Raw genomic sequence first — 12628 nt, 5'->3', positions numbered from 1 at the left:
CAAAGCTATTAAGACTGATTCTAAATATTTTCATGTTACCTGTGCAGACAAAAATGTTGCATAGATATGTGCAATGAATAAGGATGTGTTGTTCTTCGAATAACTTCAAACAAAGGGATCAAACCATCCATTACTTTTTAGTCTAGGACTATGTCATGTCATGTAGGTGAAAGCAGCTTCTACTTAATGAATTAGTATTAGCTGTCACAACAGTGACTGCCCTTTTTAAGTTACCCGAGTTCCCAGTAAAACACATCATCTGAAGCAACCATGAAAATGTTACTGTGCATCCAAATCTTTAGTGCTTTTCATCTTTGAGATCTCAAATAGTTAGAAAGGAAAGAAAACACCAGTCTTCTCTATGGAAGAGCATGTGAAAGGCAGTGAAATGGAATAGCAGAAAGAAATCCTCTGTCCACATCACTGAAGTCTTAGCACTTAATAAAGGGCCTATGTTCATAACCTAGTGGCCTCAGGTTGTCCCATGATCACTGGACAGAGGGAACTGCTCTTGAAGGCTTTTCTTGCCTTAGATTGATCAATATGCTGTATCAAGAATAGGATACGGGAAGCATAGGGACCATTCAGCTTCTATTTTTAGGTGTTCAAATTAGCACACAGAATTAAGATAAATTAATCTAGACTGAATTGGGTACAAAAAGATATTTTAGTATCAGTTATAGAGGCCAAATGATATAGGAAGATGTTAGTATCATTGCTGTAATTTATCTCTACCTAGGTATATATGGATGGATGGATGGACGGACGGACAGACAGATGGATCTGTCTTTCTGTCTGTCTGTCTCTTCCCTTTTATCTGTCTGTTAGCCATCCAGGAAGGATCTTATTTTCTTACAGCATAGGATCAGGACAGTAAAGGAAATGTCAGTGTGCTTATCCTTTAAGTACACGGACACACTTTATTTTTGACACTTTATTTTTCTATTTTTTTCTTTTCCCCAGGCACATACTTTAGGTCTCATTCCCTTTACAGCTTGATGTTATACAGTCAACTTGCAACTTCCTCCCATATCAGTAATGCCGCTATTATCCTATGTACTGGACTGTACATACATAAATATATGCACACATACACAAAAAGCTAGCACTTTGTAAATGCATTGAGATCAGGCTTTTAACTTCACCAGTAAACCCCTTTTCAGCTAGGTTGTTGAGTGTAAGTCCCAACCCAGCAGCTTGTGCACAGCAGACCCTGGCACAGTTATCTTGCCAGCATACTCTGCACAGACAAATCTATTACCAGCCCACAAATCTGTTCATCACTCCTTTTTAAACCTCAATAGAGCATACAGTCACTTCAGCAGATGACTTTCAAATGTGCAGTTAATGAAAGTATAAGTTCTGATGCATGCAAACCTAAAAAAAAAAAAAATTAAAAAAAAAATCAAATGAAAAATAAAACTTGCTTTGAGTAACAGGAGATGTCGTTTTGGCAGCCGAGCAGGGCAAGAGCTTCATAAGTCGCTCTTTAATGCTGCGTTTGGTACTGTTCTGAGCGTAGAGGAAACCTAAAAAATACATTATCAGGACCGTTAACATAGTCTTGAGAACAATTCCTGTACATGCTGAAGCGTTTATCATTATAGCAGTATCCTGATAGGAAAAGGCCAAACAGAGAGCAGCCATCCTGAATTGCAAAAGGCAACCAAAATTTTTGAACAGGACAACAAAATCATTTTGTGCTTGCATCTTTCCAGCAAAGGGGATGTTTTGTATATGTGCATCTCTGGAAAAGTTCTTATAACCCCCTTAAGTTACAAGCCACTTTAAAACATCTAACTATGGTATCAGATTATATATTTGAAACAACACAAGGAGAGAGTGTTTGTAAAGATTTTAATGCTAAAATATTTTAAAGACTTTTAAGTCTATTTAATTACTTATTTGATTTTTAGCTTTAAAGTGGGAAAAAAAATAAATAAAAACACACAACACATAAATAAAACTTCAAAGATATCTTTTGTTGTCCTTTCTGGCAGTCTTCTACTTCCAAGCCTGAGTTTTCCCGTATCATCCATTCAGCAATTGTGATAACCAGCCTGGTACTTTTGCCTTTTCTGAATATTAAAATATCAACCATGATGTACAGTCAGTCTTCCTTTTCTTTAATATTTGTCATTCTGCATATATATAGCTATAAGTATTATTTAGGTTTTCATCTTCAAATATTCATGGCTGAATAGTTAATGTTTGTGTGCCATAAAACAGGTAAACAGTATTATTCTTATTTACTACAATGGAAATTGTCAGAGTGACAAAAAGCCTGTGACATCTAACTAACCATTTCATACAGAATGTTTAATACAAGCAAACGTCTCCTGGCTGGATATTTGCTGTAAATGACAGACTTAACATCTGTAAAACAGCTGACTAAATGATTTGTGTTCCTGGGAACAGTAAAGCTTAGTTTGAACACTATGCAACTCCCATACTTTTCATCTGAACTGCAAGTGCTCAAACATAAACACTGTTCTGCGATGACTTGCTACAACAGCTAGAATGCAAATCTGATGGGGCAAGAAGCGGAAGAAAACACTGAGTTTCTGTGCTAGTGGTGCAGTCACCAGGATTAACCCGGGTTATTCCAGCACTTGTGCTGAATACTGGTATTCATGGCATTATGTGGAATAGTTTCCTCTCTATCACCAAACTAGACCAAGAAGGAACCTCCCACCCTTAACACCAAGTGCAGCTTACAGGCAATCTTGAAAAAGTGTGTACTTTATTTGGGAATAGAAGGAAAGAGTGAGAAGGCTTTAAAGATACTAAAAGTTTTAAATGAAAGAAAAATATTTCTCAGTTTGTATACGAGTAAAATATTAAAGAAAATGAAATTAAAAAAAAAAAGAGAAAAAAAGATAAAAAAAAAAGGAAAGACTCAACTAAAGCCCTAAGAAATCAACCAATTCATAGAATCATCGAATGGCTCAGGTTGGAAGGGTTGTTAAAGATCATCTAACTCCAGCCTCTGTTGATGCAGCCCAGGATGCAGTTGGCCTTCTGGGCTGCAAGCATGCTGTTGTTAGTACACAAATTCTGCCTCCAAGAAAACTCCAGCTCTGGTGAATGGAAGAAAAAATCCAGTTTCAGAATAAGATCAAATGAACCTACATAAATTCATGAATTTCTCTGGAAATGTAAAAACTATTACAAATAATAAGAATGAATACATTTATTATTTGTAGCAGTTAACTGTCAGCTCAACTCAGAATCACACTGCAGGTAAAAGTATAAAATAAAAGACTCTCTGATCTGATGGGTATCGTAAAATTTGCTTTTTTTTTTTTTTTTTCTTTTTTTTTCTTGGTCTCAGCTGGCAGTGTCTGGAGTACCACACTATGCTTGTAATGTACAGATTTGAATAGAAAGAGTCACAGAATCACAGAATGGCCGAGGTTGGAAGGGACCTCTGAAGATCGTCTAGTCCAACCCCCCTGCCAAGCAGGATCACCTAGAGCACATTGTGCAGGATAGCATCCAGGCAGGTTTTGAATATCTCCAGAGAAGGAGACTCCACAACCTCTCTGGACAACCTGTTCCAGTGCTCTGTCAACCTCACAATAAAGTGCCCCTTCATATTGAGCAAGAACCTCTTGTGCTTCAGTTTGTGCCTGTTGCCTCTCATCCTGTCACTGGGCACAACTGAAAAGAGACCGGCTCCATCCTTTTGACACCCTCCCCTCAGATATTTATACACATTGATGAGGTCTCCCCTCAGTCTTCTCTTTTCCAGGCTGAACAGGCCCAGTTCTCTCAGCCTGCCCTCCTGTGACAGGTCTTCTAATCACCTTCGTAGCCCTCCTCTGGACTCACTCCAGTAGTTCTATGTCCCTCTTGTAATGGGGAGCCCAGAACTGGACACAATACTTCACGTGTGACCTCACCAGGGCTGAGAAGCGGGGGAGGACCACCTCCCTTGACCTGCTGGCAACACACTTCCAAATGAACCCCAGTATACTTTTGGCCTTCCCGGCCACCACAGCATATTGCTGACCCATAGTCAGCCTGCTGTCCACCAGGACCCCCAGGTCCCTCTCTGCAGAGCTGCTCTCCGGAAAGCACTTTGTTTATCTTAAAGATTCTTTTCTTCACTGGGAATTCTTCAAGCATATACATAGTCCAGAAATGTTTACTTCTATCTTTTTAATTTGAGTTCAAGTTTGCAAAGTTTTGTTGTCCTTGTATTACTTACTTAATTACAAAGCTCCACAACCTATGTAATTACTGAAGATGTATTCAGCATTCTGCAAAACCTAAAGGGATGTGTTATTTCCAAAGGTTTTGAAGCTCAGAGCCTTAATTAAGCAAACATTTTTACTACTTTCATGCTCACTCAAGAGATCACAGAACTTAATGGAAAGAATATGGACTTTGCAGTGGTACGAGCAAGGTCAAAAATAAAACAACGTGGGAGAAGGTAATATCAGAGAAGTAACAGAGGAGAACAGTATAACTTCTATACTCATTTTTGGCAAGTCTTTTAGAACCTTAACCCTAAGAACAGAGCAGAGGCTAAGTGGTGTATCTTATGGTATGGGGGAGCATTGTGATAGCTTTTTGCTCCCACTGATTGCAGCGAGTTGAATCTGCAACTACTGCAGTCCACTTTCATGACCTCCCCATCAGTACTACAACTCCTAATGTGATTTTTCATGAGTAAAGGACTCATGCCCCAGAAAAAGTATGTTGGGCTCTGGACCTGTGCTGAGCTGGTGTTTAATACACGCTGAGACACTAAAAAATGCTAATTAAGATGACATACTGTAATCATTTCAGTAAATTTTGTAGCTGTTTGCTCAGCTTAAAATAGGCTGTGGAAAAACTGTGGTGACTAAGACTCTAAGCTAGACTAAAAAGTACTGTTTATGTAGTAAGAGATTCGTATCTTATCATTAGTCTTCAAAATGGATAATCATGAGGATGTGGAGAGCCATTAAGCACCAATGAACTGATAATGACTGGCTGACGTTATTTCATTTTAACTACTATGTAACGGAATAATAGTAATTCTTAGCCTGTGAAGAGATATTCAGAAACTGAATTTTCCAAAACTCTTCTTGATTTCATTTGTTTAATAATGTGTTGATTAGAGATTTCATAGCTGTTATCCCTAGTCCAATCAGCCACAAACTCCACTGTGCTGTGTGACACTTCTTCTATTCAGGTTAGTTAACTAGGGCTCCTTGCTCTTTGGTTTAATAATTTGTTCCTCTGTAATGAAAGTTAAATCCCAAGACACATTTTTCCCCAGAATTCACTGTGGAAGTGTCCTAAAACTCATCTCCATATCACACCACCCGGATTTATTTTATTTTATTTTATTTTATTTTATTTTATTTTATTTTATTTTATTTTATTTTATTTTATTTTATTTTATTTTATTTTATTTTATTTTATTTTATTTTTTGTGGCCCCAGGAGGTGCTCACACTTCATATAAACTTCTGTAACTAGAGCATGGCTTACAAACTCATATTTAGGCACTGCTGTACTGATATACGTGCTGTATATACACAGATTTTAGTTATACTACACATATTTTAAGTGACTGCTATTTAGCATGATTTATATCTGTAGTTGCAAGTGATAATAAAGCAATTGTTTAAAACTCTGATTTACAGAGATGTAAACCAGAGAACTGTTCTACTATATGAAGAAAAGTATAATACAGATAGTACCATGCATACACATAACCAATAAAATTGCGTTATTAATCACTACTTTTAAAAATCATACTTGGCCAAAAGCATCCAAATCATTGTTTTGTGTGTGATGTCATCACTCCAATATCACAACATTAACAGTCTGATGTAGATATGACACTGCTGTTTACAAAAGATATACACAAAGAAGCAGATAAATTTTTACTCTTGAAATAAAAAATTGGTGTACACAAAAGAGTGTAAAAGATAAGGAAAAAAGATGTGTTAGGGTATAAAAATGATGCATTATAAGTTATGACTGATTTATAAATTGCCATACATTTGTAATCACAATATATCTGTACCTAGACTAGACCTATCTTAAGTCTTTACACGTTTATTTTCTTCATACATATGATCTCTCCTTTAGAAAGGCAGTACATACTGCATACTACCCTGCTGTTACAGAGACAGGTCAGACTACCCCAGGAAAGAATATCAAGCCAAGGGATCTTTTCAGGAGTTTTCAGAGGCAAAATATATCTCTTTCTAAATGCAATTGTTTTCATTTCAAATACTTTGTCATTAGCACGAAAACAAGAGCAGGTAGCCACTTTTTGTTGGTAGAGACTTCTACTCAGCAGAAGAGACTTCTGCCTGTCTTGTATCCACAGTAAGTGCTCAAGGTGGACTGTGACTGCTGTGGCTGCCCTTCCTTCTAAGTCTTCCACTTAAGTCTAAGTCTTCTTTCTTGCCCACAACAAACTCCCTCTGTTTGAAGCAGCTCCCTCCTACCTTGCCTCCTGACTCATTGCTGACTTTCTATAATGACATCTGAGTGATAAATTTCAACCTAGAAGGCACACTCATCTGAGTACTTAAAAGAGCTTTTGGGATTGATAATCATCCTATTTAACAGGAAGTTCAAAAACTAGGAACAATTATCTCAACAAAATCCTTCCTCAGTGTCACTGAAAGAGAAAAGTCACCTGTAAAACTCTTTGTTCACACTCTTTCATTCATGGATTTTTACTTCTCTTTACTTTCTGTATTTCACAAAGTCTCTCTACTTATTTGGCAGAGCCAGCTGATAAGCTTCCACTGTTTAAGACTTTCTCCACTTTTTACTCAGCAGTATTTGCAATACACTGGCCACATCCCATGCTTCAGCAGTACAGCTAAGCTCCCAGTAGTGCTGGAATCTGCATTTTGTTCACTTAGGGGATTTTAAGTCTTTTTAAGAGTCTTATAAGAATAAATATATATTTTATTTATTTATTTATTTATTTATTTATTAATCATAGGCTTAGCAAGGTGGACATTACAGTAGGAGTAAAGTAGGCTCTACCACTAGGCTCTCTGGATATCTCAATAGCAGTCTCTGGTCAGTGAGGAACCTGAGGCTTGGTACCAGTGATGGGTAGTGAGAACCCTGCCAAGCACTCCCTTGCTTATGTGATCTGAGAGGCTCAGCATGGCAAGTAGGACAGCAAGAACTTGTAAAGAAAACCTTCTAAAGAGTTTGAATGAGTAAATGTGATTAAACAGTGATAACAAAATAAGTTTATCTGGATTAGTGAAGATTCACTGAGTTTTGTGATAGAGGAACACCAACCAATGCTTCAATCAAAATGAAGGATCGGTTGCAAATGAAGGACTACAAAAAAATGATATTCAAGAATAAGAAAGGAAAGAGAGGGAAATACTGTTGGGAAAAGACTAGAAAGAACATCTGTAGAAAAAAGGATTAATCTATCAAAGTGAGAGACAGGTGATGGAAAGGAATCAAAAGCATGATAATAAGTGAGCTGCAATGAAAAAAGAAGGGTTCTGAAAAGAAAGGAAAGAGACAGAAAAAAAAATTTTAAGGGAATTAAGAATTAGAATGAAAAACTGAACAGGGAGATATAAAAAGTTGTGAGAAAGCTTTCAAATATTTATTCCCTACATACATCTATCTTATCTAAACTGTGTGTATGGTGTGTGTGAACATGTTCAATGCTCAACACAGATATGCTTATGTTTTCCAAGGAGTATTCATTTCTTGAGAGCCCCTGAAAATTGGTAGAACAAGTGCTATTGATCTACTTTATGATTTAAGAGTTCTGCTTATTGTTTACTAGAGACACTGTACAAAGGAAGCAAAAGTTACTGTATGGAAGACAATTTAACCCAATGATTTTTCCCTATGGATTACAGTATACAAGTGATCGAAGGTGAATACAACATGAAATGATTATGGAAATATAAATCAAAATTTCCTTGACAGTTGTATGTTGTTCACAGAGATTGATAACTTCCCTTAAAGGGACTCTACAGCTAATAGTCTTGAGACATTATTCTGGCCCATATCTTCAGAAGATTATAATTGTAAGTAAGATGATCTAGCAAGTTAATCCACAACGTGATTGTAATGGTATGTATAAGAAGGGCTTGTCTGCTTCATCAGAGTTATCTGATCAAGGACCATTTCAATGCAAAAGGGGATAATACGTAAAGGGAAAAGAGATAAATAAGAATACGTAGAGACACAAAACTGTTCCATGAAGGTTGACCAAAGGCTAAAAGTCTGCAGTTACTCATTGAAGGGCCATCAAGAAACTCCAAGGATAGCTCTGGAGAGAGTCAACATGGATTTTGTAACTGACAGCTAAGGGGAAAAAATTGGAACATGAAGATTTGGGATATTTGGGGTATTCCTGTGGGACTATGCAAAGATTATGAAGGTGTTTTTAGGAGAAGGGATTGAAGAAGGAACAGAAGGAAGAATAGACAGAAAGGGATATAAAACAGGCCAACTGTGTGTAAACCATTGTTGATCAGCACAGTTATCTGTGCCTGATCACTGCAGTCTCTGTCCTGTCTTATTCTTCTACCCTTTCTTAACTGTCTCTCTGTGCAATCTCACTCTCTCCCATGTGTGTGAGTGCTGCAAGGATGAGGCATCAGCTACTGGGGGACCACCATGAGTGGATTTGTGTCCAGCAAATGCAGTCAGACCAGGGGTGTAGGCATCCCTGGCCTGTGATGTCAGCTGTTGGAGATGTGGGGTGTCTCTGCCAACAACTGCCTTGGACGGGTGTCTCAGCCCCAACCATGGGATTGGGAATGGTGTGTGTCCCCAAAACCAGCTGAGGAGAACAGAGTGGGTGACAGGTTGTGCTGATGGCTGGAGCAGGGCCAGGCTGGGCTCCAGTGGACACCAGGAAGAATCCCTGCTCCCTGAGCTGATGGAAGCAGCAGCCACTTATGACATCCCTTAACAGCAGCACTGTACTTTACAGAGAAGAGTGTTTTTACTCTCATTAGGAAAGTTAGATAAGACCAGAAACAGATACTTTTAATGAATAATTTCTGGAGCATGCCCTCATAGTGTTCACAATATTATTCAATTATTCTGAGAGGAAATAATTAACCTGCAGTGCTCTAGGCTATCATTGCATTTTTTAATGCTTTATATGAATATAGTTCTTATGAAAGGCAACTCACCAAGAGCTCAGAGAACTTTCACAGGACAGTGAAATCAAAACAGCACACACTTCTCAATTCTGTTGAACTACCCCCAAGTGAGTCAGCTGTGACCTAGATCATTCTGATGCAATTCACTTCCAAATCCACTGTCAAAGTCAACAGCAGAGCAGTAGTTCCACAGAGATCAGTAGGATATGTCTAGAGCTCAAGTCTTATATTTATTTTAGGGCTTCAAATTTTGGTGGTTTGGGTAAAGCTCATTTTTGATTTAAAATGGTAGTGACATTGTACCACCTTTTTACAGAAGTGACCAAGCCTTGACAGTCTTGAGGTAAAGTGCTCTACATTTCATTGGTGATCTGTATCCTGCTTCAGTAAAAATAACATTTCTGAACAAGGCAGAAAAGAGGCACTATGAAGTAATGAAGAATACACTTTTCTCTTTTGCAAGCAGATTTCAAGAAACCAAATCCAGTGTCATTCATTATGTGCTTCATTAAAAAAACAGGATATAAAGTAGAAATAGAAGAACATCAGTCCATCCCTTGCTAACCTATTAGCATTTTCCTGTTAATCTAAGCAAAAGAAAGAAAAATAGATATTCCAAGATACTTTCTGAGATTACAAATTGCTTTTATTGCAAGCTTTGTTCAAGAGTGTTTGGAAAGGCATCTAATTTCAGCTGGGGGACATAACGTATAACAAAAACTCAAATTTTTAAGTAACAATGGACCAAAAAATTTTAGATGATTATATATACATGCTATCATAACAATGAGATTTATCTAAATCATGCAAAGCTATGATTAAAAATTCCAATAATCTATTTCTGCTGTTTTTTTTCTATTAATTACAAATAAAAAGTCTGGTTAATTCACAGAGCATTATCAGGAGAATTGAAGCAAATTCCTTTCCCTTTGCATGGACAAAACCCCAAATAAAATTAGATGCTTTGTAAAAACACATGTGAAATCTGAGTTATACAGGAACTTTGACACCAGATTACACAAAACATTAGAAAAAAATTCGACTGATCACTGTCTTTCCATCCTGATGTTTTGCTAACCTTTGCAAAGGACCTAAGGGAGCAGTAACACTGAAATATGAAAGGTCACTTAGTGAATAAGTGTAAACCTTTATTTTTGGACTGCTTTTTAAAGATGCTTTTCACTATGAACTAACGCTTGTAGACATAGGCACATACAAACTCTGACCACAGCATTCTGAGTTTGATTACAAATCCTTCCTGTGGCAATTCAGACTGCAAGATAAGAGGTATAAACTACTGCAAAAGGTGGGGCTTTTGATTTCATCATCCTGATTTTGTAACTACATATTTGCTTTCTTTCTTTTTTTTTTTTTTTTTTCTCCCTGGTTGCAGGGCTTCGTAGTTACTAGTGCCCAATTTCTCTTTTGCCTATAACTTCTACTTCACCTCACTCATAACCTGTATATTATGGTTTTCATTTGTAGTGCCTTTATTACATTCCTGGTTTTCATAAAGTTCTGCTGCAGTCCATTCAAAATCTGCTGCTAAGATAATTTTTTCATCCTGACATAAACATATTGCTTGTTGCTCTGTAACCTTGATGAACATCTCTCTCAAACTTCTCTCCCTTTGTCCCTCTTCCAGCACCAATGTTCCCGCCTTGCCTTGAGGAAACTATCCGTAATTTAACTATATATAATTCATTAGTCTTGTTACCTTAATATACGGTTGATGTCTTATTTTGTTCCCTTTGTGATCTCAGCTTTTCATCACCCATTTCTTTGAATTTTGAGCTGCTAATTTCATTCTTTCTGCTCATAAAACTGCATGCGCAAGGAAATGAGAACTGCCCACATGTTGTTTTTTAGCCATCCCTTAAAACTCTTCCATTCAAGTAAATGGATAGAATTTGTACTTAGAAACATGTAGGCCTGTGATCATGAATAAAGGCATTTAAAACATGTGCTACCTTTTATTTTGTTTGTCTTTTATTTCTACTTTCACCAGCGGTTTCTCATGATAGCTACTACAATAAATCCAAGCTAGACATGATCCTGATCCTGAGGTAATACAGAGTGGTAAAAATTAAAAATCTCCTCAAGACAATTATCAGAAAGAACAAAAACTGACTAGTGCAGCTTTGAACAGAAAGAAGTTTTTGATTTTAACTTCAAAGAGCCTTGCAGTGCTCTGTTATGGGCTAAGCGGAGCAAGCTTACATTCAGCCTGATGGAGCTTTTATCTGTGATGGAAAAACATGTGCTTGGACTGAGGATCTTACAGTCCAAATCCTCATGTTTTCAGTCATCTGCTTCCAAACAAATCATAAACGTGGGCCCTCTCCAGAAAGAATCAGGAGGCCTGTTTACCCCAGATATGAAGAAGGCTGAAGTACTCAATGACTTTTTTGCCTCAGTCTTCACTGACAAGTGCTCTAGTCACACCGTTCAAGTTGCAGAAGGCAAAGGCAGGAAATGGGAGAATGAAGAAATGCCCTGTGTAGGGGAAGATCACGTTTGAGACCAGCTAAGGAACCAGCAGGTGCCTTCAGGTCCATTGGACCTGAAGAGATACATCCATGTGTGGGTCCTGAGGGAACTGGCAGATGAAGTTGCTAAGCCACTGGCCATCATATCTGAGAAGTTGTGGTAGTCCAGTGAAATCCTGCTTACTTAGTGTCAATCAGAAGAAATACATCTGACTTCTAAACTTCAGAGATCCTAGTATAAACTGGTTGTAACTTATTTACTATACATAAAATTCTTATGCCTTTTTCATTCTGTATTACTAAATGTTTTTCCATTTAGTGTCCAAAATTTTTAGTTAAATCAGAGTACAGAAACTATATGTGTTAATACACACCACACTTATATTGTGTTGAAAAAGAACAACCAAAGGAACAACAATTTATGAGTGAATAAATGTGGGACAGACAGAGTATGTAGGAGGATTGCTGAGTATTGCTATCTTGTAATGTGAGCACATAGGAAGCACCAAGATCAGAACAAAAGTCCTTGATTTGGGAGTTCTTTCCAGGGCAAATCAATTAATTTCAGAGATTCCATGGAGAATCTGACAAACCATGCTCCTGCATTATCACAATAAATTGTTCTAGTGGGTGTAATTGTTTAGAAGGCCTAAAAGCATGTTAATCCACTTATTTTCTTTTACAGAAGGCTCTGATTTATTTTTCTCTCTTTTCCATTCCACTTTCACTGTTAACTCCAAATAAGTAAAACACCTTGGACCTTTTTTATTGTTATAGTTTGTCAACTGTCCTCATGTTGCTGTCTTATCTGATGGTTCATTCACATAGAGATCTCAGCCATCTCGGGCAGAGCTTGAAACTTTTGCCAAGGATAAAATGAAATTCATTTTGAGTTCCTCAAGTCTTCTTAAAATTATTTATTTAAAATTGGAACACAAACAGACACATTTTAAAGAAAGATGTAATTTTACTCTATTTCTTCAGAATCCTCACAACATGCTTTACATATATATATATA

The 12628-nt window shown here is 37.3% G+C and overlaps 1 protein-coding gene across 12 annotated transcripts in view; it reads right to left on the bottom strand.

Moving 5' to 3' along the window:
* Positions 1-12628, bottom strand: part of KCNIP4 (potassium voltage-gated channel interacting protein 4) — a 437397-nt gene that overhangs the window by 52941 nt on the left and 371828 nt on the right. For 5 of the 12 annotated variants that reach the window (XM_083835176.1, XM_083835174.1, XM_083835170.1 and 2 more), the window contains exon 2: positions 1428-1529. The exons of the other annotated variants lie outside the window; for them this stretch is intronic. In XM_083835176.1, the coding sequence (XP_083691302.1) occupies positions 1428-1529 (102 nt within the window). The remainder of the gene's footprint in view (positions 1-1427; positions 1530-12628) is intronic. 12 annotated transcript variants of the gene reach the window in all.

The sequence above is a fragment of the Anser anser genome (genome assembly GCF_964211835.1).
Source record: "Anser anser genome assembly, chromosome: 4".
In the NCBI taxonomy this organism is placed as follows: domain Eukaryota; kingdom Metazoa; phylum Chordata; class Aves; order Anseriformes; family Anatidae; genus Anser; species Anser anser.
This window is presented reverse-complemented; position numbering and strand designations above follow the sequence as displayed.